Genomic DNA, 26,000 nt, shown 5'->3' with positions numbered 1-26,000 from the left:
AAAAGATATCCACCGTGAAAAAAAAGTAAAAAACATACATGTAATACGTTTTTATTTAGCATACAGACAACAGGTGGTGCACAGAAATACACCCACAACCGGAACTGTTATATTTATAGAGTATTTATGGAGTACAGTACTATAAGGGTCAAGCCTACCGTAATCTTATGGTTTACATTAGGGTTAAGGGCACTGGAGGAAATGATCTTCAATCAACCACCATTATAGAACGCGTGTATAGACAGATAAATTAGTGGAACTCAAAGAAAACTCTGACGCCCAATGCACTTAGAAATACCAATTATGTTTTAAAAAATAATCCTCAACTATTTGTTTCTTCAAACCGTAGTTACATTAGGATGCAATAACCATTTAATTTACAATATCGAAAAATAGCAATTTGACTGAACAATGATATCTACAAAATATTGTGGGTTGCAATCTCCAATGTGACAATCAAAACATGAAGACAAAGAGCACATAGTACTTTTGTGATTAGTTCTTTTAGGCCTATATTTCACACATACCACATGTTGTGAGATTTTGTAGATCTATAAATAGGATATAACATTAAACATCCTTTAAAGCACTGGAATTCATTGATAAAAAAACAAAAACATTTTGGGACTGTATAAGATGTGATTTTCCCTGGTGGAACTAGCATGATCACTACGTTCACCTTCAGGCTTGTTCCACTAGACTGATCATTTTAACTGAAAATGTTAAGTCTTCATAAAACTTACAGTACAAGGAAGAAAAAAAAATCAACAAAGCATAAGAAATATGGATGCAAACTAAACAGCAGCACCTCGTTTTACTTTAATATTTTATCACACATGCTGTCCAGCTAATAAGGGAGAACACACACACACTCTTCAAACCAAACTGACAATGGTTTATCAATAGACTGAGGTCAGCTCTTTAAGGCTGGTACCATTAAAATAGAGGGCAGGGGAGATGGAGCACTATTACAGAAGATGCACTACTACACAAACATTGCACAGTTATCCTAGTTTACATCTCCAGTCATTATGATTTTTTTTGTTCAGAAAACATGCAACTCTTAACAGATGGTCTTTGTTGCCCTTTTAGCAGAAGCATGCCATATCAGCCCATAAACTGTGGTTCCACCAAAAAAAAAACAGCCAGGGGAAGGAAATGCCAACAATCTGGTGCAACTAAGAAATAGTAGCCTCGTCATCTTTCTCAGGAGTAGAATAATTATCTAAGCAACACCTCACTCATACAGGGGTGAAATTGAGGGTTCCACCTCCTTATCCTTACAATGGGAGACTGCAAACAACTTTAATTAATCTGTTAAAAGTGACCTTGGTAAAGTCACTCAAAACATGCATAACTCGAACAAGGCCATGATTAGGCCTAGCCAAGCCTACATGGCTGATTTTGGAGTGAATCTCTGGAACCACCTTATTCTGCACGTCTATGTAAAACATGTGGCTCATTTTAGAAGTCCAGCAAATAGCTTGCTTTCAAATCAGCAGTATTCAACATCACTCCTTGAGAAGTGAACTTGTCAGAAATTCACTGCACAAATCTGAATTTTATATCAAACTTTCCTTTAAAGATTACATGAATGGCCTGAGATGTGTTCTTTGACCGTCGTTTGATTCAACATTTGAGTTCATAAACGTGCATACTTGGAGATCAACAAATTCAGATGCAACACTTACCACAGACTGAAAAGCTCAGCACACTAAGAAAGTTGTGACTTTTAGTGTTAAGAGGACAGACACAGACTAGATCCCACTACGGGTCAATGAAGTTCAGAGGTCACAGAAGGTTGCTGTGGTGGTCCCACAGGTTCGGCAGTATTACATACATGCAATTAAGCATAAGTTACCCCAAAAACAAATGTGCCCAGTTCAACACACAATCATGTTAGATTAACATACTGTACATAAAATGAACACATGATCATTCATATTACAGTTAGCGGATGAGATTAATACAATCAACAACCACCGATTGGGTGGTGGAATAGTACTTTTATACTATCAACCTCTTTAGACAGGGTTGTATAGATTTTTCTTTATTTAACCTTTACTTAACTAGGCAAGTCAGTTAAAAACACATTTTTATTTATGATGGCCTATATACCAAAATGTACTTCATCACCCGTTCATCAAAATAACCAAGTAGTACTGACTCAGTCTTCTCTTAGGGTTTCAATGAAAAGAGGGCTGAGAATGTATAAGATAAAAAAATATTGTTCAAATAATGTACTTGCATCATATGAATCCAGCAACTACATTTACCAGCAACTACATCCTACCAAGGTTAGTTGCAGTCATAAATTGACACAACAGAACGTTTTGTCTCAGTATTAGTCAACACCGACAGCATTGTTGGGGTGCAATCCAGGGATGCTGGCTTTACATGACAAACAGTCAAGTTCCTTGTCAACTTCATTATGCATCATGTGGCAACAAAGTGGAAATCCCCGTTTCTCATGGGCCAACCAGTGAGCTCCTCTCACTCTAGACACTCTGGTTCAGTAGGTGACTGCTGCCATCTTTAGTTAGAATGACTTGAACGCCTGAATATAGAGCAGGGCTATTCAAACTGGTGGCCCGCCGGCCAGATCCGGCCCATTTATTAAATTAGACTGGCCCTTTGATCAATTATAAAAGATCTGCAAAAAAATCCCAGCCAAAATGACAAGCAGCATTGTGGTTGTCTAAAGTGTAGTTTTGGGAATTTTTAGCACCTAGGTGGCATGTTAATTTTTTGTTCATATGAATGTCTCGTGTTTGAACGGTTTAAGCTACAAAATATTATGACCCCATTCCTGAAAGGTACGAACACGTACATGACTTCTGTTTCCCTCGCTGACGCTCACAGGGACTCGTTAGAAAAGATTGACAAAAACATTCACCTAATGACTGAGGGAAATTAATTCAAAGAATACTTGGCATTAACTTTATTTTTTTAATGGTTTTTATTGAAATGCTTAGTTTGATGATTTTCTAATGGCCTAATTACTTTTAAGAAGCTTTTAATAGTGGTTTAAATAAACGGTGAGCAAGCATTGTACATTTTCTTTATCAATTATATAAAGAAAAAGTGGTTGCACCTCTACTCACTTTGGTTGGGCACCCTCCACTTTTCTAATTACTTTTGGCAACATTTAAATTGGACAAGTGTCTATTGGTGTCTCCTTAGAATAATCGCATGGGAAATATCCAGCCCCCCTGCAATTAACCTTTATTTCTTTACATCTGGCCCTTGTAAGAATATTGTTGAATAGCCCTGCTATAGTCATAAAACCAAGATTGCACCGTGCCTTCTAATATGGAAACAACTTTAAATATTACATATGATTATTCCCCTGCTCTCACTTTGATTTTTGAACTCCTGCAATTAAAAGGTCACTATTTACACACATCCAGCAAAAATAAAACACTAGACTGCTTTAAAGTTTGTGAATATTCAGGTATACTCCATATGCATGGAGCTCAATTTACTTTCAATTAATTCTTATTGAGGAATAACACAAAACTGGCATTGAGCGCAGCCCAGGTTAGAGACAGGACTGTGCAACTGTAAAAGTGCCAGAAAAAAGGAAAGAAGGCGGTGAAGGAAAAAAGGCAAGGAGGGATAGAGAAAAAGAGAGAAATAGTGCAGGTGAGGAGAGGGAGTGAGAGGCCTCTACCAGTCTGCATTGTCCCAGGTTTCCTCAGCAGGTTTGTCAGGGGCAGCAGCGGGGCTCTTCTTGCCTTTGGTCTCTCGGCCACTGTTGTCCCAGTTGTTGTCCCAGGCCTCCCAGCTGTCTCCAGTGCTGTGTTTGTTGTTGGTTGCTACCTCCGAGCCCCAGTTGTCCCAGCTGTCAGAGCTCTTCTTCTCTGTGGCAGAGTTGTCGACGTTGATCCAACTGTCGCTGCTTGGAGACTTCTTGGGCTTGGAGGAGCTGGTGCTCCCAAAGGTCTCCCAGAAGTCCTGCGCAGGGGCCTGGCCTGGTTCTGGGCCTGAGGAGTTGCCCTGGTAACCCTCAGTGGCGTCCATGTTCTGGTAGCTCTCTCCTTCTGACCTGTGGGAGAGGGTTAATCAAATAAAGCCACCCACCTAACTAAGAACATAGATGGTATGTCACATCTCCAAGCCAAAGTCCATTTTAATATTTGACGTTACCCGTCCTCTGGCTTTCCAGCAAAGAAGTCGCTCATGTCTTTCCAGCCTTTTGCACCAGCGCCCTGGACCTGAGAAGAGGGCACACGTCAAACTCCAAAAAACATCACTAGATATGAAATTACTTTAATAAAAAGTTAACTAATGAAATCAAATCATTGACTTCTGTATTCATCGCATTGTCCTTTACTTCATATATAATACGGGTCCAGTTCAAATCTACATACTCACCACCAGAATAACAATGGCAGCAAGAGAAATGGGAGATAAAATTGAATTATCTTCAAAATATACATCAACACACCCAAACCAGTCTCCTTTTCAGGATACGCAATGGGGGTGACAGCACCTGAATATTTAGTCATTCTAAACTTGGGAAAATTTCTAATGAATGCCTAGCTTCCCATGACCCTTGCTCAGGAGACTGGTTGTCGGTTTGCAGTGTGGCAGAGGTCTGCCTTCTCCTACCTTGGATGCCAGCCCAGCAATGCTGACGGACATTTCATCTAGCAACTTGCCATCTTTTACCTGGACAAGCCAAATCACCGTTAATTGAAATGGAGACAACTCACAGCATCAAGAGGTGGGGGTGTAAATAAAGACATCACCCACTTAAGCTAGCTCAGGCAATATTTCTTATTGAGAGCAGTACATATTTTACTGTGAGCAGTGGTTAGGCTTCAATATTTTACTGAGAGAACATTAATAAATGTGGTGATTAGCCTACTTATAAGGAGAGAGCAGGTGATTTCAGTCTCAGTCAACACCCATTTTAAGCAGCTATGTGGAATGTTTCTACATCAAGCAATTAGCTATTACACATGCACCCTATCTAGTCAGTCACCACAGCAGACATTCCGAAGGACACAATGCACATTCAAATTTAAAGCTGGTTCAATTAAGCATATAAGCCTAGAGGGACCCACCACCACATTAACATTAACTTCAAACACAATGTTACCTTTTCGTGGGTAGGTTTGATAACATTCTCATTTAATGTCTGTCCTAACTCTGTGGCCTAGTTGGGAGTGAGGGAGAAAATGTGTGAATCAAACGAACAATCGACATTCACGCCAACACAAGACACTGAGTTTGAGTAGTAGGCAGCTGAGGCAGGCGGGGGAACTGTCATGCCATTGACTAGGATGTTAAATGAGCAGTCAGCACAGCGGACGGATAGCTGACCATCAAAGGGTACTGAGCAATGGAACTGTCATGCATGGATGGATAACCCCATGGTTGGTGAGTACGAAAGTAATGGTCACTTTACCCTGCCTTCATGTACATATCTACAGTGGGGCAAAAAAAGTATTTAGTCAGCCACCAATTGTGCAAGTTCTCCCACTTAAAAAGATGAGGCCTGTAATTTTCATCATAGGTACACTTCAACTATGACAGACAAAATGAGGGGGAGAAAAATCCAGAAAATCACATTGTAGGATTCTTAATGGATATATTTGCAAATTATGGTGGAAAATAAGTATTTGGTCACCTACAAACAAGCAAGATTTCTGGCTCTCACAGACCTGTAACTTCTTTAAGAGGCTCCTCTGTCCTCCACTCATTACCTGTATTAATGGCACCTGTTTGAACTTGTTATCAGTATAAAAGACACCTGTCCACAACATCAAACAGTCACACTCCAAACTCCACTATGGCCAAGACCAAAGAGCTGTCAAAGGACACCAGAAACAAAATTGTAGACCTGCACCAGGCTGGGAAGGCTGAATCTGCAATAGGTAAGCAGCTTGGTTTGAAGAAATCAACTGTGGGAGCAATTATTAGGAAATGGAAGACATACAAGACCACTGATAATCTCCCTCGATCTGGGGCTCCGCGCAAGATTTCACCCCGTGGGGTCAAAATGATCACAAGAACGGTGAGCAAAAATCCCAGAACCACACGGGGGGGACCTAGTGAATGACCTGCAGAGAGCTGGGACCAAAGTAACAAAGCCTACCATCAGTAACACACTACGCCGCCAGGGACTCAAATCCTGCAGTACCAGACGTGTCCCCCTGCTTAAGCCAGTACATGTCCAGGCCCGTCTGAAGTTTGCTAGAGAGCATTTGGATGATCCAGAAGAAGATTGGGAGAATGTCATATGGTCAGGTGAAACCAAAATATAACTTTTTGGTAAAAACTCAACTTGTCATGTTTGGAGGACAAAGAATGCTGAGTTGCATCCAAAGAACACCATACCTACTGTGAAGCATGGGGGTGGGCTTTGGGGCAGTTTTTCTGCAAAGGGACCAGGACGACTGATCCGTGTAAAGGAAAGAATGAATGGGGCCATGTATCGTGAGATTGAGTGAAAACCTCCTTCCATCAGCAAGGGCATTGAAGATGAAACGTGGCTGGGTCTTTCAGCATGACAATGATCCCAAACACACCGCCCGGGCAACGAAGGAGTGGCTTCGTAAGAAGCATTTCAAGGTCCTAGAGTGGCCTAGCCAGTCTCCAGATCGCAACCCCATAGAAAATCTTTGGAGGGAGTTGAAAGTCCGTGTTGCCCAGCAACAGCCCCAAAACATCACTGCTCTAGAGGAGATCTGCATGGAGGAATGGGCCAAAATACCAGCAACAGTGTGTGAAAACCTTGTGAAGACTTACAGAAAACGTTTGACCTCTGTCATTGCCAACAAAGGGTATATAAAAAAGTATTGAGATAAACTTTTGTTATTGACCAAATACTTATTTTCCACCATATTTTGCAAATAAATTCATTAAAAAGTCCTACAATGTGATTTTCTGGATTTTTTTTCTCATTTCGTCCATCATAGTTGAAGTGTACCTATGATAAATTACAGGCCTCATCGTTTTAAGTGGGAGAACTTGTACAATTGGTGGCTGACCAAATACTATTTTTGCCCCACTGTACTTCGTAGCCCTGCACATTAATCTGGTACTCCTTGTGTATAGCTTAGTTCTTGTGTACTTTATTCTGCTTATGGAAGCATTTCACGGTAGTCTACACTTGTATTCGGCACGTGACAAATAAAATGCTTTTTGTTTATAACGATGATATCATGTCTTTCTTTGTAAATGACAGGAATGTTGAGACTCCTAGAACAGGTTCTAAACCATTTGGTTTTATGAGCCACCAATGTTAGTGACCAAGAACTTCATAAATACATTTAACACTACAACCTTTGACAGTAAGATTATCCATCATCTTTAAAAATTAAAATAACTTTTTTTTTAAAGTGGACCGGACAATGTTAGTCTGCAGCCAAGCAAAGCTTACAGTAACAGTACAGGTTTGGCTACCTGTATGCATCCACCATTTCACAGGAGTGGGTTTAGAAATGTTTACATAGAATACCAGACAGGACACTGATGACCAGCCAACAAGCTCTGGGTGGTTGGGAATGAATGCATTCATAAAAACAGTAAGTAAATGAGATATGCAGGTATCATACGGACAAAGAGCATGCATTTGTTATTGGTTTTACCGGCTCTGGGGGCGGCTTATAGCCCCTTAACTATGTTCCGAGAAAGCGAGGTTAAAAAAGTGTCAAACAGTTCCAACATGGTAAATTCACAGATTAAGGTCAGTTATTTCTGTCCAGTTAATTTATGAGCAAAAATACAAGGGAAACGTGTGGGGGGGAAAAAAAAATCTGTGTTCCATGAGCTCTGAAGGCTAAACATTTACATTGCAGTTTCTGCTGCAGAGGGAATAACATGCATTAAGGGCATCCATAGAAACAATTAAGTTCTAGAATATATTTTTCAGTGGCTACATCACATGGAATTAGGAGACTGAGCCTCAACCAATATATCGCTTTGGTTGAATTATGATAAATGAAAATGTCTTATCACTCAAATCAATCATCATAGCTTGGTATTTCCTTAGAGAGGGGGGCTAGAACTGTCTCTCTTTAGCAGAGCATCATGTTAGTTATTACTTGAGCCATGAGAGAGAATGAGCATATGAATGGTTTCCTTATTCAACAAAAGGGGATTCATACAATCATGTCTTCATCAAAATTGTTAAATGGCATCTTAGACTTGTAAGGTTAAAATAGTTTGTTTGAGCTCCCGAGTGGAGTAGTGGTCTAATGGAATGCATCGCAGTGCTAGCTGTGCCACTAGAGATCCTGGTTTTAGTCCAGGCTCTGTGGCAGCCGACCATGACCAGGAGATCCAAGGGGCGGTGCACAATTGGCCCAGTGACATCCGGGTTAGAGGGTTTGGCTGGCAGCGATCTTCTTGTCCAATCGCACACTAGCGACTCCTGTGGCGGGCTGGGCGCAGTGAACGCGGTGTTTCCTCCGACACATTGGTTCGGCTGGCTTCCGGGTTAAGTGGGCATTGTGTCAAGAAGCAGTACGGCTTGGCTGGGTTGTTTCGGGGGATGCACGGCTCTGGGCGACAGGACAATTGGATACCAAAAATTGGGGTGAAAAAAAGTTTACACATCCATGTAAATAGTCTCATCTAAATACAAGTTTTTAGAGCTCATGTACAGTAAGTTGCAAAATTATGCCAGTAAAAACATTCATAACGTTATCTTCACAGTCAGGGCTTTTTTTTGGGCTAAAAATGGCTTAGGTGGTAGGCGTGGCAGGGGCAATGGGCATAGTTGCCAACTGAAAACTTTAGGTCCTCGTGGCCAGGGAGAAAGTTTTGCTGGTTTAAATATCCTTTCCTGCAATTTTAAAATGAGGCTAAATGAAAATTGAGGAAAAAATAAAATATGGAGCCCCAAAAAAAACACTATGCAGAAAAAACCCTGGTAGTAACTAAAGACAAAACTCATCAGTTACTAATAACGGTTTAAACAAAAGGAATTCATACCTTTAGCGTTGCTGAAGTTGCAAGTTTTGCAGTCTGTTTCAGTGAAAAGATGTGATAACGCAATTAATAAACAATAAAATGAAGTTCTGTGACAGGATAACAACTTTCCGTAAAGATACTTACATTATCCTTGGCAACTGCAGCAATTTTGCTAGCTCCGATGGTGAAATTGCTCCAGCCCTATACAACAAAACATGTCATACGAGTCATCATACCTCCCAAATGGTACTATTACAGCTTCAAAACTGGGAACTCTGAAATCTAAGACTTCAGTGCGTTCAAGACAACTGGGGGGGGGAGCTCCAACTGGAAAAAAAAACTTTTTGAACACTTATCCAACTCAGAAACTCAGGGCATCTTCCTAGAGCTCTGACTTTCTGACCTGAAGATCAGACACACCATGATTTGACATTTGGGGGGCCAGAGTTCCCAGTTGTCTTAAAAGCGCCACACACACACATACAGTTGAAGTTGGAAGTTTACATACACCTTAGCCAAATACATTTAAACTCAGTTTCACAATTCCTGACATTTAATCCTAGTACAAATTCCCTGTCTTAGGTCAGTTAGGATCACCACTTTATTTTAAGAATGTGAAATGTCAGAACAGTAGAGAATTATTTATTTCAGCTTTTATTTCTTTCATCACATTCTCAGTGGGTCAGAAGTTTACATTGGTATTTGGTAGCATTACCTTTAAATTGTTTAACTTGGGTCAAACGTGTCACGTAGCCTTCCACAAGCTTCCCACAATAAGTTGGGTGAATTTGGGCCCATGTCTCCTGACAGAGCTGGTGTAACGGAGTCAGGTTTGTAGGCCTCTATGCTCGCACACGCTTTTTCAGTTCTGCCCACAAATGTTCTATAGGATTGAGGTCAGGGCTTTGTGATGGCCACTCCAATACCTTGAATTTGTTGTCCTTAAGCCATTTTGCCACAACTTTGGAAGTATGCTTGGGGTCATTGTCCATTTGGAAGACCCATTTGCAACCAAGCTTTAACTTCCTGACAGATGTCTTGAGAAGTTGATATAATATATCCACATCATTTTCCTTCCTCAGGATGTCATCTATTTAGTGAAGTGCACCAGTCACTCCTGCAGTAAAGCACCCCCACAACATGATGCGTTACCCCCGTGCTTCATGGTTCAGATGGTTTTCATCATGCAAGCATCCCCCTTTTTCCTCCAAACATAACGATGGTCATTATGGCCAAACAGTTCTGTTTTTGTTTCATCAGACCAGAGGACATTTCTCCAAAAAGTACCATCTTTGACCCCATGTGCAGCTGCAAACCGTAGTCTGGCTTTTTTATGGCAATTTTGGAGCAGTGGCTTCTTCCTGCGACCATTCAGGTTATGTCGATATAGGACTCGTTTTACTGTGGATATAGATACTTTTATACGCGTTTCCTACAGCATCTTCACAGGGTCATTTGCTGTTGCTCTGGGATTGAGTTGCACTTTTCGCACCAAAGTACGCTCATCTCTAGGAGACAGAAAACGTCTCCTTCCTGAGCGGTATGACGGCTGCGTGGTCCTGTGGTGTTTATACTTGCATACTATTGTTTGTACAGATGAACGTGGTACCTTCAGACATTTGGAAATTGCTCCCAAGGATGAACCAGACTTGTGGAGGTCTGCATTATTTCTGAGGTCTTGGCTAATTTCTTTTGATTTTCCCATGATGTCAAGCAAAGAGGCACAGAGTTTGAAGGTAGGCCTTGAAATACATCAACAGGTACACCTCCAATTGACTCAAATTAGGCTAATTTACATATCAGAAGCTTCTGAAGCCATGACATCATTTTCAGGAATTTTCCAAGCTGTTTAAAGGCACAGTCAACTTGGTGTATGTAAACTTCTGACCCACTGAAATTGTGATATAATGAATTATAAAGTGAAGTATCGGTCTGTAAACAATTGTTGGAAAAATGACTTGTGTTATGCACAAAGTGGACGTCCTAACCGACTTGCCAAAACTATAGTTAGTTAACAAGAAATTTGGTTGAAAAACAAGTTTTAATTACTCCAAACTAAGTGTATGTAAACTTCGACTTCAACTGTACACACACAGAGAGACCCATCTACTGCAGAGCTATGCAGATTTCTAAATGCTGTGCCGTATTACTGCCGTACCGAATAAATGGAAGAGAGCGCGTTGTTCAGGACATCATCCTCCTTCTCTGGAGTCGGCGTATTCCCAAAGCCAACATAGCGGTTTTCCTGATTCCCACTATAACTGCCACCACTAGAGGAAATTGTAAATTTGCATAAATGACAAGTCCTCATAGGGTGACCAAAAACATATATAATATGCCATTTAGCCAATGGTTTTATGGAAAGCAACTTACAATCATGCATACACATATGGGTGGCCCCAGCAGGAAAGAAAACAATATGGATGAAATTGAGCTATAAGCAAAATGTTCAATATGTTGTATTCTGTGGCATCTTTTGTTATAAGACCCTGTGCTACATTTTGGGTGAGCATTCACAGATTAAGTCCTAAAAGTTGTTAAGTTTTATAATTAAGGTTAAGAATACATTACATAAGAGAAAAGCAGATTAAAGTGATCTTTAAACAAAACAAAAATGTTCTGTGGCATCTTTCGAATTGTGACAATGTGCTTTGTGTACTATAAGAGAAAAGCTGTGCAGCTGCCTCAGAGAGGAGTGTCATTGATACAATGGTCTCACCTCTGATAAGAGTTCACATCGTCACTCAACCAGTCCTCAAAGGCCTTGTCTGAAGGTTTGCCCGAGTTCTGCCCCAGGCCCCCTGAGCTACATTGGAAAACAGATGACAGAATATTATGAGACTAGATAACATTGGACATCAGTACTTTGGAAATATTCAAGTAGTCGAATACTTTAGCTAAATAACACTATTTTCACAGATTTTTTAGGTCATATCGCCCAGCCCTAACTTATGGGCAATTCACAATATATAGTGATTTAAAAAAAATGTTATCTTAATAAGCTTTGTTGTACAATTAATAAGGTCAAATACACTGCATTTCAAACAACCAGCAATAATCTCATGAATTCAGGTCACATGAAATTAGGCTAAATAAGCCCCACTAATAATTGTATAATTTTATAAAAAAAGTTTAACCTGCTTTTCTTGCAATAATCACAGATCTGGCTTTCAAGTCTATGAAAATGTCAGGGAAAAAATGTTCTAATGTAACCAGACCCATACATAATGGACATTCACTAATAATGACCCTTGTAGCACTAACTAGAGAAAATTAACGCAGGTCTCAAACAATCTCTCAAGGGCAAACTGGCATGCTCGTGAGTGGCAGCTATTCTTTATGTTTCAAGTATAGTCAACTTGGATCTATTTGCTTGCTAACAACGCAGAACAGTTATGAACACACTTCTGTTCACCTCCAATGGTTTGAACAACATGCTAGTCTGTCCACTTTGTTCAGATGTTGAAATCAAGTGGCCTACTTTAGAGTTTCCGATTCCTTATATAAAACGTATGCTTATTCCACATTTATAACGCGCTTGACAAACTGCACATACATTTTTCAGAATAAATGTTCATTAATACTCCTGTTTAAATAGCATCTTATTTGCATGCAATTTGAGTAGTTGAGACCTTTAAAAAAATGGTAGAAAGGATAACTTCTGTTACAGTAAAATAATGTCTCAGTGTATTGGTGTCCATATGACCCATTCTGTTGGACCAAACCTTTTAGCAACATGAAATCTTATTCAAATCTGTTCATATACATTGCCAGGAAGAATCACTTATTTAAACATTGACAAAAACCACTTAGATTTAATTTTCACATATTCATATTCGTAATTTTCACATTCATAAATTCATCGAATGTTTGGGAATTACGTATATTAAGGCATTTGTTAAGTAATATAGTGAGAAAGCAGCTGTGCGTTTGGACAATTAGACACTGGAGTAAATAAAACCGAATAAAAACATTGTCTTGTCCAGGACCGGAGTCTACACAGACCGGTGTGCTATAGCCAATCAGAGCTACAGTAGAACCTATATACAAACAAGCCATTTGCCACAGGGTCTTGCCATCATTCACTTTGAACTGGAACGTGTGTTTACAGGCAGTTGCAACACCGTGACTTTAGATCATTACAACAGTCGCCAAAAGCCACCAGAATGGATTTCTGCAAATAAGTTCACACCATGGGAGTCCTCTGTAAAGTTTCCAAATGTAAGTCCAGTTGATCAAACCACTATGAAAAATGGTAGGCTCTCTATCCATCAGTTATGTACATCAACAAGATCAACAACTAATGCTAGCCAGAGCAAGATGAGCTAAAATCTAACGACAGAAAACTAGATAAACCCTCAAACTTATTCAGCTAGTTGCCCGTCAATTTGACTGATAAATGGGGAATTGTCGCCTTGTCCTTCTGTAGCTTGCCTGCCAATGCCACAGACAAGACATGACACGCAGAGCTCTGACAAAGTGGGAAGCATGAACAAAGGAAAGCATTAGCAGAATCTCTAACTCTTGGACTCAGTTGCTGTGAAAGCTACCGTCCCGGGATCCTGCCAGATTCCATGTGTAGAGACACGGAAACCCAGATAGCTCGGCAGTCTCAAACAGAAGCCCCTACTGAACGATTAACGCTGCAGGAGCTGAGTTTACTTTGCTTTATTCCGCGACAATGTGGACCACCTGGACTTTCAATGTAGCTTGCAGAGGCCTAAAGGGGTGAAGTGGCTACTCTTAGCAAACAAGTAGCGAACCTACACTAGCTACTGGGGAAAATCAACGCCCGCCTACTTTTTTTTTTACCCCAGTAGCCAGATGCCTTTCTGGTGGAAGTGTCGCCACCGTGTCGGCTGTCCACAGTAATCATGTGCCTATGAACCAGAGTTACACTGTCAACACTGAGGCAGTCTGCCCGAGTAAGTCCACTGTGTGCAGCTTACCATCAGCTCCAATATAAATAACATGAGCAAGTCTACTTCTGATAAGCTACTTCCCAGTAAAGCATTAAAAACAATCAAGCAACCCAGGAAAGGCCTACAAATAGCCCATGTACACATACGTTGCTTAAGAAACAAGGTTCATGAAGTCATTAAGCAGCATTCCCCAAGAGAGGATGACTTTCACTTTAGCAGTGATAAATTCGTGAACTTCTTTGAGGAAAAGATTGATTATTAGAAAGCAAATTACGGACTCCTCTTTAAATCTGCGTCTTCCTTCAAAGCTCAGTTGTCCTGAGTCTGCACAACTCTCCCAGGACCTAGGATCAAGAGAGACGCTCAAGTGTTTTAGTACTATATCTCTTGACACAATGATGAAAATAATCATGGCCTCTAAACCTTCAAGCTGCATACTGGACCCTATTCCAACTAAACTACTGAAAGAGCTGCTTCCTGTGCTTGGCCCTATGTTGAACATAATAAACGGCTCTATCCATCGGATGTGTACCAAACTCACTAAAAGTGGCAGTAATAAAGCCTCTCTTGAAAAACCCAAACCTTGACCCAGAAAATATAACTATTGGCCTATTACGACTCTTCCATTCCTCGCAAAAATTTTAGAAAAGGCTGTTGCGCAGCAACTAACTAGCTTCCTGAAGACAAACAATGGATACGAAATGCTTCAGTCTGGTTTTAGACCCCATCATAGCACTGAGACGGCACTTGTGAAGGTGGTAAATTACATTTTAATGGCATCGGGCCGAGGCTCTGCATCTGTCCTCGTGCTCCTAGACCTTAGTGCTGCTTTTGATACCATCGATTACCACATTCTTTTGGAGAGATTGGAAACCCAAATTGGTCTACACGGACAAGTTCTGGCCTGGTTTAGATCTTCTGTCGGAAAGATATCAGTTTGTCTCTGAATGGTTTGTCCTCTGACAAGTCAACTGTAAATTTCGGTGTTCAAGGTTCTGTTTTAGGACCACTATTGTTTTCACTATATATTTTACCTCTTGGGGATGTTATTCGAAAACATGTTAACTTTCACTGCTATGCGGATGACACACAGCTGTACATTTCAATGAAACATGGGGAAGCCCCAAAATTGCCCTTGCTAGAAGCATGTGTTTCAGACATAAGTGGATGGCTGCAAACTTTCTACTTTTAAACTCAGACAAAACAGAGATGCTTGTTCTAGGTCCCAAGAAACAAAGAGATCTTCTGTTGAATCTGACAATTAATCTTAATGGTTGTACAGTCGTCTCAAATAAAACTGTAAAGGACCTCGGCGTTACTCTGGACCCTGATCTCTCTTTTGAAGAACATAACAAGACCATTTCAAGGACAGCTTTTTTCCATCTACGTAACATTGCAAAAATCAGAAACTTTGTCCAAAAATGCAGAAAACTTAATCCATGCTTTTGTCACTTCTAGGTTAGACTACTGCAATGCTCTACTTTCCGACTACCCGGATAAAGCACTAAATAAACTTCAGTTAGTGCTAAATACGGCTGCTAGAATCCTGACTAGAACCCAAAAAATTTATCATATTACTCCAGTGCTAGCCTCTCTACACTGGCTTCCTGTCAAAGCAAGGGCTGATTTCAAGGTTTTACTGCTAACCTACAAAGCATTACATGGGCTTGCTCCTACCTATCTCTCTGATTTGGTCCTGCCGTACATACCTACACGTACGCTACGGTCACAAGACGCAGGCCTCCTAATTGTCCCTAGAATTTCTAAGCAAACAGCTGGAGGCAGGGCTTTCTCCTATAGAGCTCCATTTTTATGGAACGGTCTGCCTACCCATGTCAGAGACGCAAACTCGGTCTCAACCTTTAAGTCTTTACTGAAGACTCATCCCTTCAGTGGGTCATATGATTGAGTGTAGTCTGGCCCAGGAGTGGGAAGGTGAACGGAAAGGCTCTGGAGCAACGAACCTGCTGTCTCTGCCTAGCCGGTTCCCCTCTTTCCACTGGGATTCTCTGCCTCTAACCCTATTACAGGGGCCGAGTCACTGGCTTGCTGGGGCTCTCTCATGCCGTCCCTGGAAGGGGTGCGTCACCTGAGTGGGTTGATTCACTGATGTGGTCATCCTGTCTGGGTTGGCGCCCCCCCTTGGTTTGTGCCATGGCAGAGATCTTTGTGGGTTATACTCAGCCTTGTCTCAGGATGGTAAGTTGGTGGTTGAAGATATCCCTCCTAGTGGTGTGGGGGCTGTGCTTTGGCAAAGTGGGTGGGGTTATATCCTTCCTGTTTGGCCCTGTCCGGGGGTGTCCTCGGATGGGGCCACAGTGTCTCCTGACCCCTCCTGTCTCAGCCTCCAGTATTTATGCTGCAGTAGTTTGTGTGTCGGGGGGGGGCTAGGGTCAGTTTTTTATATCTGGAGTACTTTTCGGTGTCCTGTGTGAATCTAAGTGTGCGTTCTCTAATTCTCTCCTCTTTCTCTCGGAGGACCTGAGCCCTAGGACCATGCCCCAGGACTACCTGACATGATGACTCCTTGCTGTCCCCAGTCCATCTGACCGTGCTGCTGCTCCAGTTTCAACTGTTCTGCCTTATTATTATACGACCATGCTGGTCATTTATGAACATTTGAACATCTTGGCCATGTTCTGTTATAATCTCCACCCGGCACAGCCAGAAGAGGACTGGCCACCCCACATAGCCTGGTTCCTCTCTAGGTTTCGGCCTTTCTAGGGAGTTTTTCCTAGCCACCGTCTACACCTGCATTGCTTGCTGTTTGGGGTTTTAGGCTGGGTTTCTGTACAGCCCTTTGAGATATCAGCTGATGTACGAAGGGCTATATAAATAAATTTCATTTGATTTTGATTTGATTAACTTTAACAGATGACATTCATATTCTGACTCTTTGAAACTCATGTAAGTCCCTTAATGTGTTTGAACCCCAGGATGAGTAGCTGCTGCCTTGGGGATCCCCAATAAATACAAATGCATGGTTGTCCCAACCAAGCACCCAAAGCTAACTGGCTAAAGTTGGCTAATTAGCTACATCCAGACAAATGAGAACACCTCACTCTGACCAGTGGTGAAAAAAGTACCCAACTGTCATACTTGAGTAAAAGTAAAAGATACCTTAATAGAAAATGATTCAAGTAAAATACTTGAGTAAAAGTATTTGGTTTTAAAATATACTTAAGTATCAAAAGTATAAATCATTTCAACCTCCTTATATAAGAAAAAAACAGATGGCACAATTATTTTTTTACGGATCGCCAGGGGCACACTCAGACATATACAAATGAAGCATGTGTGTTTAGTGAGTCCGCCAGAGCAGAGGCAGTAGGATTACTAGGGATGTTCTCTTGACAAGTGTGAATTGGACCATTTTCCTGTCAAAATGTAATGAGTACTTTTGGGTGTCAGGGAAAATGTATGCAGTAGAAAGAACATTATTTTCTTTATGAATGTAGTGACAGAAGAGTAGCCAAAAATATAAATAGTAAAGACATCCAAAAGCTACTTAAGTAGTACTTTAAAGTATTTTTACACCACTGACTGACCATTTTATTCACCTTAGCAGAGCTGGTTAGGCTGTTTACATGTTATCTAGAGCAATGTTTCCCCAACCTTGGTCCTCGAGTACCCCCAACAGTTCACATTTTTATTGTAACTCTGGGCAAGCACACTTGATTCAACTAATCATCAAGCCCTTAATGAGTTGACAGAGCTGTGTATGTCCAGGGCTACAATGAAAATGTGTACTGTTGGGTGTACTGGAGGACCAGGGTTAGGAAACACTGATCTAGAGCATTCTTGACTATTACCTTTTTGGAATATGTTTACTGACACCAGTCAAATTCAGCAGGTGTTGCTTGTTTGGAAATTCATAAGTTCTGCGCTCTGGCACAGTCAGAAGAGAGTTTTGAAATCGGAGTAGATCGCCAGAGTGAATTTGCAAACGCAAGCGATATGCTAACAGGATAAGTAGTTCAAGTTCTTGCTAACCAAATGATACCTGCATCTCTAGCTGTGTATGACCACCGAATAACAATGAGGGGGAAAAAAAATTTGGTCACTCACCCACTCCAATGGCATGACATCCTCCTAGCAGCTAGCTAACATTAGGCTCTGTTTTGAGCTTACTTCATAAATAGATAAGCTAGCCTATTAGCCACGTTATGTCTGACTTGTGATCATTTCCCTTGCTAGTTTGATTGTATTGACATTCCCAGCCTTAGTTACATTTGTCCAGAATAGTCATTGAAACAGTGCATCCTGAATAGAGGCAGCAAACAATGTACCAGTCAAATTTGATGGACTAACTCCACAATAATACTTACACCACTTGACTGTCAGGGCCTGGCTCCTTAAATGGGTGGGCCTCCATCTACCCAGACCCATCCATGTCCACGACCCTGATGCAAACAGTGCACATCACAAATAACCTACTAAATCAACACTTCGGTCTAAACTTTCAGTACCTGGTTTGCATACCCATTGCCTTAGCATTTACTGGTAGATAAAATTGAAATGTCTTTTCTATCCTACCGACTACCGAAGTCATTCTTCTGTGAACTGCTCCATGTCAAAACCAGTTGAGAGCTGTGCGCTCTTGCTGCCTGCAGATTATATTCTGCTGCAACTAGGCTGTGTGCGGTGCACATCTGAATCTATTTCACGTGCTCAACTTCATAGTTGGCACTATACATTGGGGCAGGTAGCGTTCTCCTCATTAATAACAGGAGTTAGTCTGTTCATCATATTTTATAGGCCTACCTACTGCTGCACTGGAATGTCTATCCTTGGCCCTTAGCCAAACTCGGCTAGGCGTACCGAATGAGTGCACTCACATACTCCCTTAAAAAAAAGGACTACAGTTTGTCCATTTGAGACACCGTAGCCAGTATACACTTCAAAAGTCACAATTAATCCAAGAGAACGCAAGAAATGTAATTACATTGATGTTTTTACCAAGGAGATCTTAGCCGCTCAACGTTACAACTAACTAACATGTTTGGTGCAGTATTTCACAATTACATTCTTTTTCATGAAAACGAGTTCAATGAATGACAAATAATCATTACTGTTGACCAATCTATGAAGGGTCGTAGACGTCGGCTACCGACAGACTTGCCTCAAATCATTGTCTGAACAACCAAAAAACCCCTTACCGAAGTCCAAAACGTCATAAAATACTGAGAAAAAATATACATGCAACATGTGTTGGTCCCATGTTTCATGAGCTGAAATAAGATCCTCAAAATATTCCATATGCAAAGAGTGTATTTCTCTCAAATTGTGCACAAATTTGTTTACATGCCTGTTAGTGAGCATTTCTCCTTTACCAAGATAATCAATCCACCTGGCATGTGTGGCATATCAAGAAGCTGATTGAACAGCATGATCATTACACAGGTGACCCTTGTGCTGGGGACAATAGGCAACAAAAAAAAGGTGCAGTGGTCACAACACAATGCCACAGATGTCTCATGTTGAGGGAGTACACAATTGGCATGCTGACTGTAGGAAAGTCCACCAGAGCTGTTGCCAGAGAATGTAATGTTGATTTCTTTACCATAAGCCGCCTCTGTCATTTTAGAGAATTTGGCAGTAATTCCAACCAGCCTCACAACTGCAGACCACGTACAAACACACCAACCATGACCTCCACGTCCGGCTACTTCCTCTGCGGCATGGTCTAAGACGAGCCACCCGGAAACCTGATGAAACTGGGTTTGCACAACCAAAGATTTATTGCACAAACTGTAAGAAACGGTCTAAGGGAAGCTCATCTATGTGCTCGTCGTCCTCACCAGGGTCTTGACCCAGATCGGCGTCATACCTGACTTCAGTGGGCAAATGCTCACCTTCCATGGCCACTGGCACACTGGAGAAGTGTGCTCTTCACGGTTGAATCACAGTTTCAATTGTACCGGGTAGATAGTGTGTATGGCGTCGTGTGGGAGAGCGGTTTGCTGAGGTCAACGTTGTGAATACAGTGCCCCATGTTTGCGATGGGGTTATGTATAAGCTACAGACAATGAACACAAATGCATTTTATTGATGACCATTTGAATGCAGAGATAACGTGACGAGATCCTGAGGGACATTGTCGAGCCCTTCATCCACCGCATGTTTGTTAATTTTTATTAGGATCCACATTAGCTAACGCCGTAACATCAGCTAATCTTCCTGGGGTCCAATAGATATGTTTCAGCATGATAATGCACTGCCCCATGTTGCAAGTATCTATACACAATTCCTGAAAGTTGAAAATGTCCCAGTTCTGCCATGGCCTGCATACTCGTCAGACATGTCACCCATTGAGTATGTTTGGGATCCTCTGGATCGACGTGTACGACAGCGTGTTTCAGTTCCTGCCAAAATCCAGCAACTTCACACAGCTATTGAACAGGAGTGAGACAACATTCCACAATCAACAGCATGATCAACTATGTGAAGGTGTCGTGCTACACAAGGCAAATGGTGGTCACACTAGATTAGAGATCGACCGATTAATCGGAATGGCCGATTAATTAGGGCCGATTTCAAGTTGATAACAACTGGAAATCTGTATTTTTAGACACCGATTTTGAGGGGGAAAAAAATGTACACCTTTATTTAATCTTAAATTAACTAGGCAAGTCAGTTAAGAACACATCCTTATTTTCAATGACGGCCTAGGAACGGTGGGTTAACTGCCTATTTCAGGGGCAGAACGACAGATTTTCACCTTGTCAGCTCGGAAGATCCAATCTTGCAACCTTACAGTTAACTAGTCCAACGCAATAACGACCTGCCTCTCGTTGCACTCCACAAGGAGACTGCCTGTTACGCGAATGCAGTAAGCCAAGGTAAGTTGCTAGTTAGCATTAAACTTCTTCTAAAAACAATCTTATAAAAACAATCAATCATAATCACTAGTTAACTACACATGGTTGATGATATTACAAGATATTATCTAGCGTGTCCTACGTTGCATATAATCTGACTGAGCATATAGCATCAAGTATCTAATCTATCTGACTGAGCAGTGGTAGGCAGACGCAGGCGGGTAAACATTCATTTCAAACAGCACTTTCGTGCGTTTTGTCAGCAGCTCTTCGTTGTGCCTCAAGCATTGCGCTGTTTATGACTTCAAGTCTATCAACTCCCGAGATTAGGCTGGTGTAACCGAAGTGAAATGGCTAGCGAGTTAGCGCGCGCTAATAGCGTTTTAAACGTCACTCGCTGAGCCTGTGGTTGTTCCCCTTGCTCTGCTGCTTCGAGGGTGGCTGTTGTCGTGTTGCTGGTTTGAGCGAGGAGAGGGACGGAAGCTATACTGTTACACTGGCAATACTAAAGTGCCTATAAGAACATCCAATAGACAAAGGTTAATGAAATACAAATGGTAGAGAGGGAAATAGTCCTATAATTCCTATAATAACTACAACTTCTTACCTGGGAATATTGAAGACTCATGTTAAAAAGGAACCACCAGCTTCCATATGTTCTGAGCAAGGAACTTAAACGTTAGCTTTCTTACATGGCACATATTGCACTTTTACTTTCTTTGTTTTTGCATTATTTAAACCAAATTGAACATGTTTCATTATTTATTTGAGGCTAAATTGACCTTATTGATGTATTATATTAAGTTAAAATAAGTGTTCATCCAGTATTGTTGTAACGGTCATTACAAATAAAATAAAAACATAGTTTTCAATTGGCATCGGCTTTTTTGGTCCTCCAATAATCGGTATTGGCGTTGAAAAATCATAATCGGTCGACCTCTACACTAGATAGTGACATCTGATCCACGCCACATTTTTTTTTTTAGGTATCTGTGACCAACAGATGCATATCTGTATTCCCAGTCATGTGAAATTCATAGAATAGGGCCTAATAATTGTATTTCAATTGTCCGATTTCCTTACATGAACTGTAACTCAGTAGAATCTTTGAAATTGTAGCGTTTATGTTCAGTGTGTATGCACAAACCCTTCCAAATTGTTTCGGCTGGGAAGCATGCGGACGCCTTTAAGCAACAGCCCACTCGTTGCACACATGCAGGTAATGCACACAAACATTCGGATCCTGACTGTTGTGTTGATTTTTATTTGATTGATCAAATATTTAAAAACGGTGCTTAAATAAATTACATTAACAAAAATTAAATGAATTTCCAGGACTTTTCCAAAACATTACAGATATGATCATTTCTGAACTTTTCCAGGCCTGGAAAACAACATTTTAAAATTCTATGACTTTTCTAGGATTGTCATGACCATATCCTGGAGGTTTCACTCAACAAAAATATGTCCAACACATTTCTATGGGCTTATTTTGCACTTAGGCTTGTTGCCTACCTTCCCGCCTTTGGGACAACGACTCCCATTGTTAGGGTGGAGACATGAACAGCTTGTCATTATATTCAGATCTCTGGCATAAATGAGAAAGTGCACACAGCAAAGAAGGAGCGAAGTAGACAAAACCAAAAAAGACATCAAGCAGACAAAAATGAATTACAAAAAACCTTGAATCTTCCAATACAGGCATCTGGAATATCGCACAAAAACATGAATTTGAATAAATAAAAAATATTGCCCAGCCCTACTTACCGATGAGACGACGAAAGTCCAGTCTTGGGCTGAGGTGGAGTCCAGTCCTTGGCAGAGGAAGTTTCAATAGACCACTCCTTCCCTTCTGCAATGGTTGCAACCTGTCAATGGAATACAGAGGAATGGAATTCAGTGAGTGAGACCATTCAATGTCCTGTCTGATATTAGCATTGGAAATCCATAGATGGACATTTGGAGTGTCCCCAGCAACTGTGCTGAGCATGATCATTAAATTATGACTCATGAGAGTGAGACTTCCTCACCTTGTCTCTGAAAAGTGCAGCAGCTCTGCTGTTATATTTGTCCTGCATGGTCCAAGTGGCATCATAATCATCTTGGAGTTCCAGAAACATACGGAACTTTCCGTTCCCTCCCGCCTTCATCTTCTCCAGCTCAATGTCCTTCCACTTGTCCATGGTAACAGAGCGCACAAAGCTACAGTATAGAGATCACATCAGGGGTTCAATACTTCCAAACACACTGACTAACAGTCAGGAAAGAAGAAATGTGGATGGCTTCTGGCTGTGGTGGGTTAACAAAGCACATAACTTCTAATCATTTTCTTAGAAGAGCATGGCTAAAAGCAATAACTTATCTAGGATAAGAGAGGATTTTGACATTCATGCACATGCCTCTGCTGGCAAGCATAAATTCCAACACAATCATCAAATTTGTCATTTTGGAACTTTAAAGTTACTCACCTAAGGTGCACTCCCAAGCCTCTGTGTTTGCCAGAACACTCCAGACAAATCCAGATCCCATAGGTAACACTAACCCACTGAGGGTTGAAGCCCCCACACTCAAAGCAAAGCTGAAAAAAGGAGGGGGAAATGTTGTCTAACCATTTGATGTCATTGTTGACATTGAAAAAGTGAATATGGACACTGGACAGTTAACACATTGAATATATCAGCAGAGATTGTTCAGCCCTCACTACTGTTTTAACTCCAGTGTCCATATAAAACCTTAGGTAGTTCACCCTAGGCCCTGAGCAATCAAGTCGTGGCTAAAGTGTGAGTCGTGAAGCATGCTTCCCAGTCAAAACAGTTGACTGGGGGTTCTTAATGTTTAATATAGTCACGGTAAATGCAAAATAATTTCAATTCAAATTGCGTCAGTCAATCAGTAATGTCCTACCTTCATCCACAGCGCATCTGCTAAGTATTCAGACCCCTTGACTTTTTCCACATTTTGTTACGTTATAGCCTTATTCTAAGATTGATGAAAAAAAAAATGTAATCCATCTACACACAACACCCCATAATGAGAAAGCAAAAATGTTTTTTTTTTATAAATCTTTGCAATTTTATTTTTAAAAGTATCACATTTACATAATTATTCAGACCCTTTAATCAGTACTTTTTTAAAGCACCTTCCAGCGATTACAGCCTCGATTCTTCTTGGGTATGACGCTACAAGCTTGGCACACCTGTATTTGGAGAGTTTCTCCCATTCTTCTATTTTCAGCTATAGTCTCCCAGTCCCTGCCGCTGAAAAACATCCCCACAGCACAATACTGCCACAAACATGCTTCACCGTAGGGATGGTGCCAGGTTTCCTCCAGATGTGATGCTTGGCATTCAGACCAAATAGTTAAATCTTGGTTTCATCCGACCCGAGAATCTTGTTTCCCCATGGTTAGAGTCCTTTAGGTGCCTTTAGGCAAATTCCAAGCAGGCTGTCATTTGGCTTTTATTAAGGAGAGGCTTCTGTCTGGCCACTACCATAAAGACCTGATTGGTGGAGTGCAGCAGAGATTGTTGTCCTTCTGGAAGGTTCTCCAATCGCCACAGATGAACTCTGGAACTTATTCAAAGTGACCTATGGGTCTTGGTCACCTCCCTGACCAAGGCCCTTCTCCCCCAATTGTTCAGTTTGGCCGGGCGGCCAGCTCTAGGAAGACTCTTGGTGATTTCAAACTTCTTCCATTTAGGAATGATGGAGACCACTGTGTTCTTGGGGATTTTCAATGCTGCTGGTACTATTCCCCAGATCTGCGCCTCGACAACAATCCTGTCAACACTCTACGGTCAATTCCTTCGACCTCATGTCTTGGTTTTTGCTCTGACAGGCACGGTCAACTGTGAGGCCTTATATAGACAGGCGTGTGCATTTCTAATCAATTGAATTTACCACAGGTGGACTCCAATCAAGTTGTAGTAACATCAAGGATGATCAATGGAAACAGGATGCACCTGAGCTCAATTTCCAGTCTCATAGCAAAGGGTCTGGATACTAATGTAAATACGTTTTTTTATTTATTACAAATTAGCAAAACATTCTAAAAACCTCTGCTTTGTCACCATGTGGTATTGTGTAAATTGCTGAGGATTTTAAATTTATCCAATCAATTTTAGAATATGGCTTTTAACATATCAAAATGTGGAAAAAGTCAAGGGGTCTGAATACTTTCTGAAGGCACTTTGGCTATACTGCTCAAACAGCAAGCGAATGTCGTTAGCTATCCAACAGTAGTTACTCACGTTGTTTTCCTCCTGAGTTCTCACTTCCTTCAAAACTCTTCTAGTCCTTGGACTTGCCATTTTGACTGACACTGAAAGAGAGGAATCATTAACAATCTTACGAAGAAATCACGTCCCATTTACCTCTTATCAACGAGCAATCAATGCACCACTAGCTAGCGGCTAATTTAGGCAGCCTTGGACAGACATAACGAGCTATCTAGCTAAATAATCAACACTATTCGAAAACAATGAAAATACGAACTGACAGCAACTACCAAGCTGAATGGCATCCAATAGTCTATGTATGATATATTGTGTATCTGGAGCTAGCTAGCCGTCTAGATAACGCCGGTAGCCAACTGCCTGATGTTAGCAACTGCTAGTCTCTTACCAGGCCGGATAATGTAGAGAGCGTCTGGCTTGCTTAGTTCGATATGACTTTTTGCTAAAGATGTGGAGTTAAAATGTATGGACAATATGTGTCAGCTCAAATTAAATCCATTGAGAAGAGCTACGAATGCTAGCTGATGTCAAACACCGGTGGCCATGTTGAAAACTAGCTAGGCAATGGCAGATGTGCCTACGTTGGCATTGCAGTGCATTATGGGACAGCGTAACTCTTCTTCTTCTTCTTCTTCTTCTTCTTCTTCTTCTTCTTCTTCTTCAATCGTATATTGGCGATCGCAGATTTTAATGAGCATCCCGCCACCTAACGTGTGGGATGGAAATAGGATTCCCCAAAATGGAACAAAATACACCAAAAAATAACTACCAAACTATCAAAAAATAAATAAAACTTTTCTTTAAAAAAATAAAATAGATCTGATCCCTACACAGATTCAAGAGGAACCTGGGAGGTCGGGTCTTCAGGCGCCAGTACCCCAGATATAAAATCCCCAAACCTTTTCTGTCGCAGCCACAATAATGTCCAGTTTTTTAGATTTCTTTGAGACTTGTGCTGTACAGTTTATAACTGTGGCAATGAATGCAACAAAATCCACCTTTTTAACACACAGGGTATATTTTGACTGGCAGTAAACATTTACAACAGGTGTGGTGCGTCCACTACCATATCTTCACTAGCATCACTTGTTTCC

The 26,000-nt window shown here is 41.1% G+C and overlaps 1 protein-coding gene across 9 annotated transcripts; it reads right to left on the bottom strand.

Moving 5' to 3' along the window:
* Positions 1–35: 35 nt before the first annotated feature.
* LOC112254759 (ADP-ribosylation factor GTPase-activating protein 1) lies at positions 36–25,512 on the bottom strand. Of its 9 annotated transcripts, XM_024427575.1 has the most exons (14): positions 25,295–25,512; positions 24,922–24,992; positions 23,140–23,249; positions 22,702–22,873; positions 22,439–22,539; positions 11,648–11,734; positions 11,087–11,198; positions 9,073–9,129; positions 8,950–8,982; positions 7,602–7,631; positions 5,108–5,164; positions 4,615–4,674; positions 4,150–4,217; positions 36–4,048 (listed from the first exon to the last, which is right to left on the bottom strand). In XM_024427575.1, the coding sequence occupies exons 2-14, from the start codon at positions 24,979–24,981 to the stop codon at positions 3,670–3,672; spliced, it is 1,326 nt and encodes a 441-aa protein (XP_024283343.1). In that variant the 5' UTR covers positions 24,982–24,992; positions 25,295–25,512; the 3' UTR covers positions 36–3,669. The 9 variants fall into 9 exon arrangements, with proteins under 9 accessions (XP_024283343.1, XP_024283345.1, XP_024283346.1 ...); XM_024427577.1 differs by lacking the exon at positions 4,615–4,674; XM_024427578.2 differs by lacking the exon at positions 4,615–4,674 and having other exon boundaries at positions 4,150–4,211.
* Between the last annotated feature and the right edge of the window lie 488 nt (positions 25,513–26,000).

This window comes from Oncorhynchus tshawytscha, linkage group LG07 (genome assembly GCF_018296145.1).
Source record: "Oncorhynchus tshawytscha isolate Ot180627B linkage group LG07, Otsh_v2.0, whole genome shotgun sequence".
Taxonomy (NCBI): domain Eukaryota; kingdom Metazoa; phylum Chordata; class Actinopteri; order Salmoniformes; family Salmonidae; genus Oncorhynchus; species Oncorhynchus tshawytscha.
Note: the sequence above shows the minus strand (reverse complement) of the source record. Positions and strands in the feature narration are given on the sequence as shown.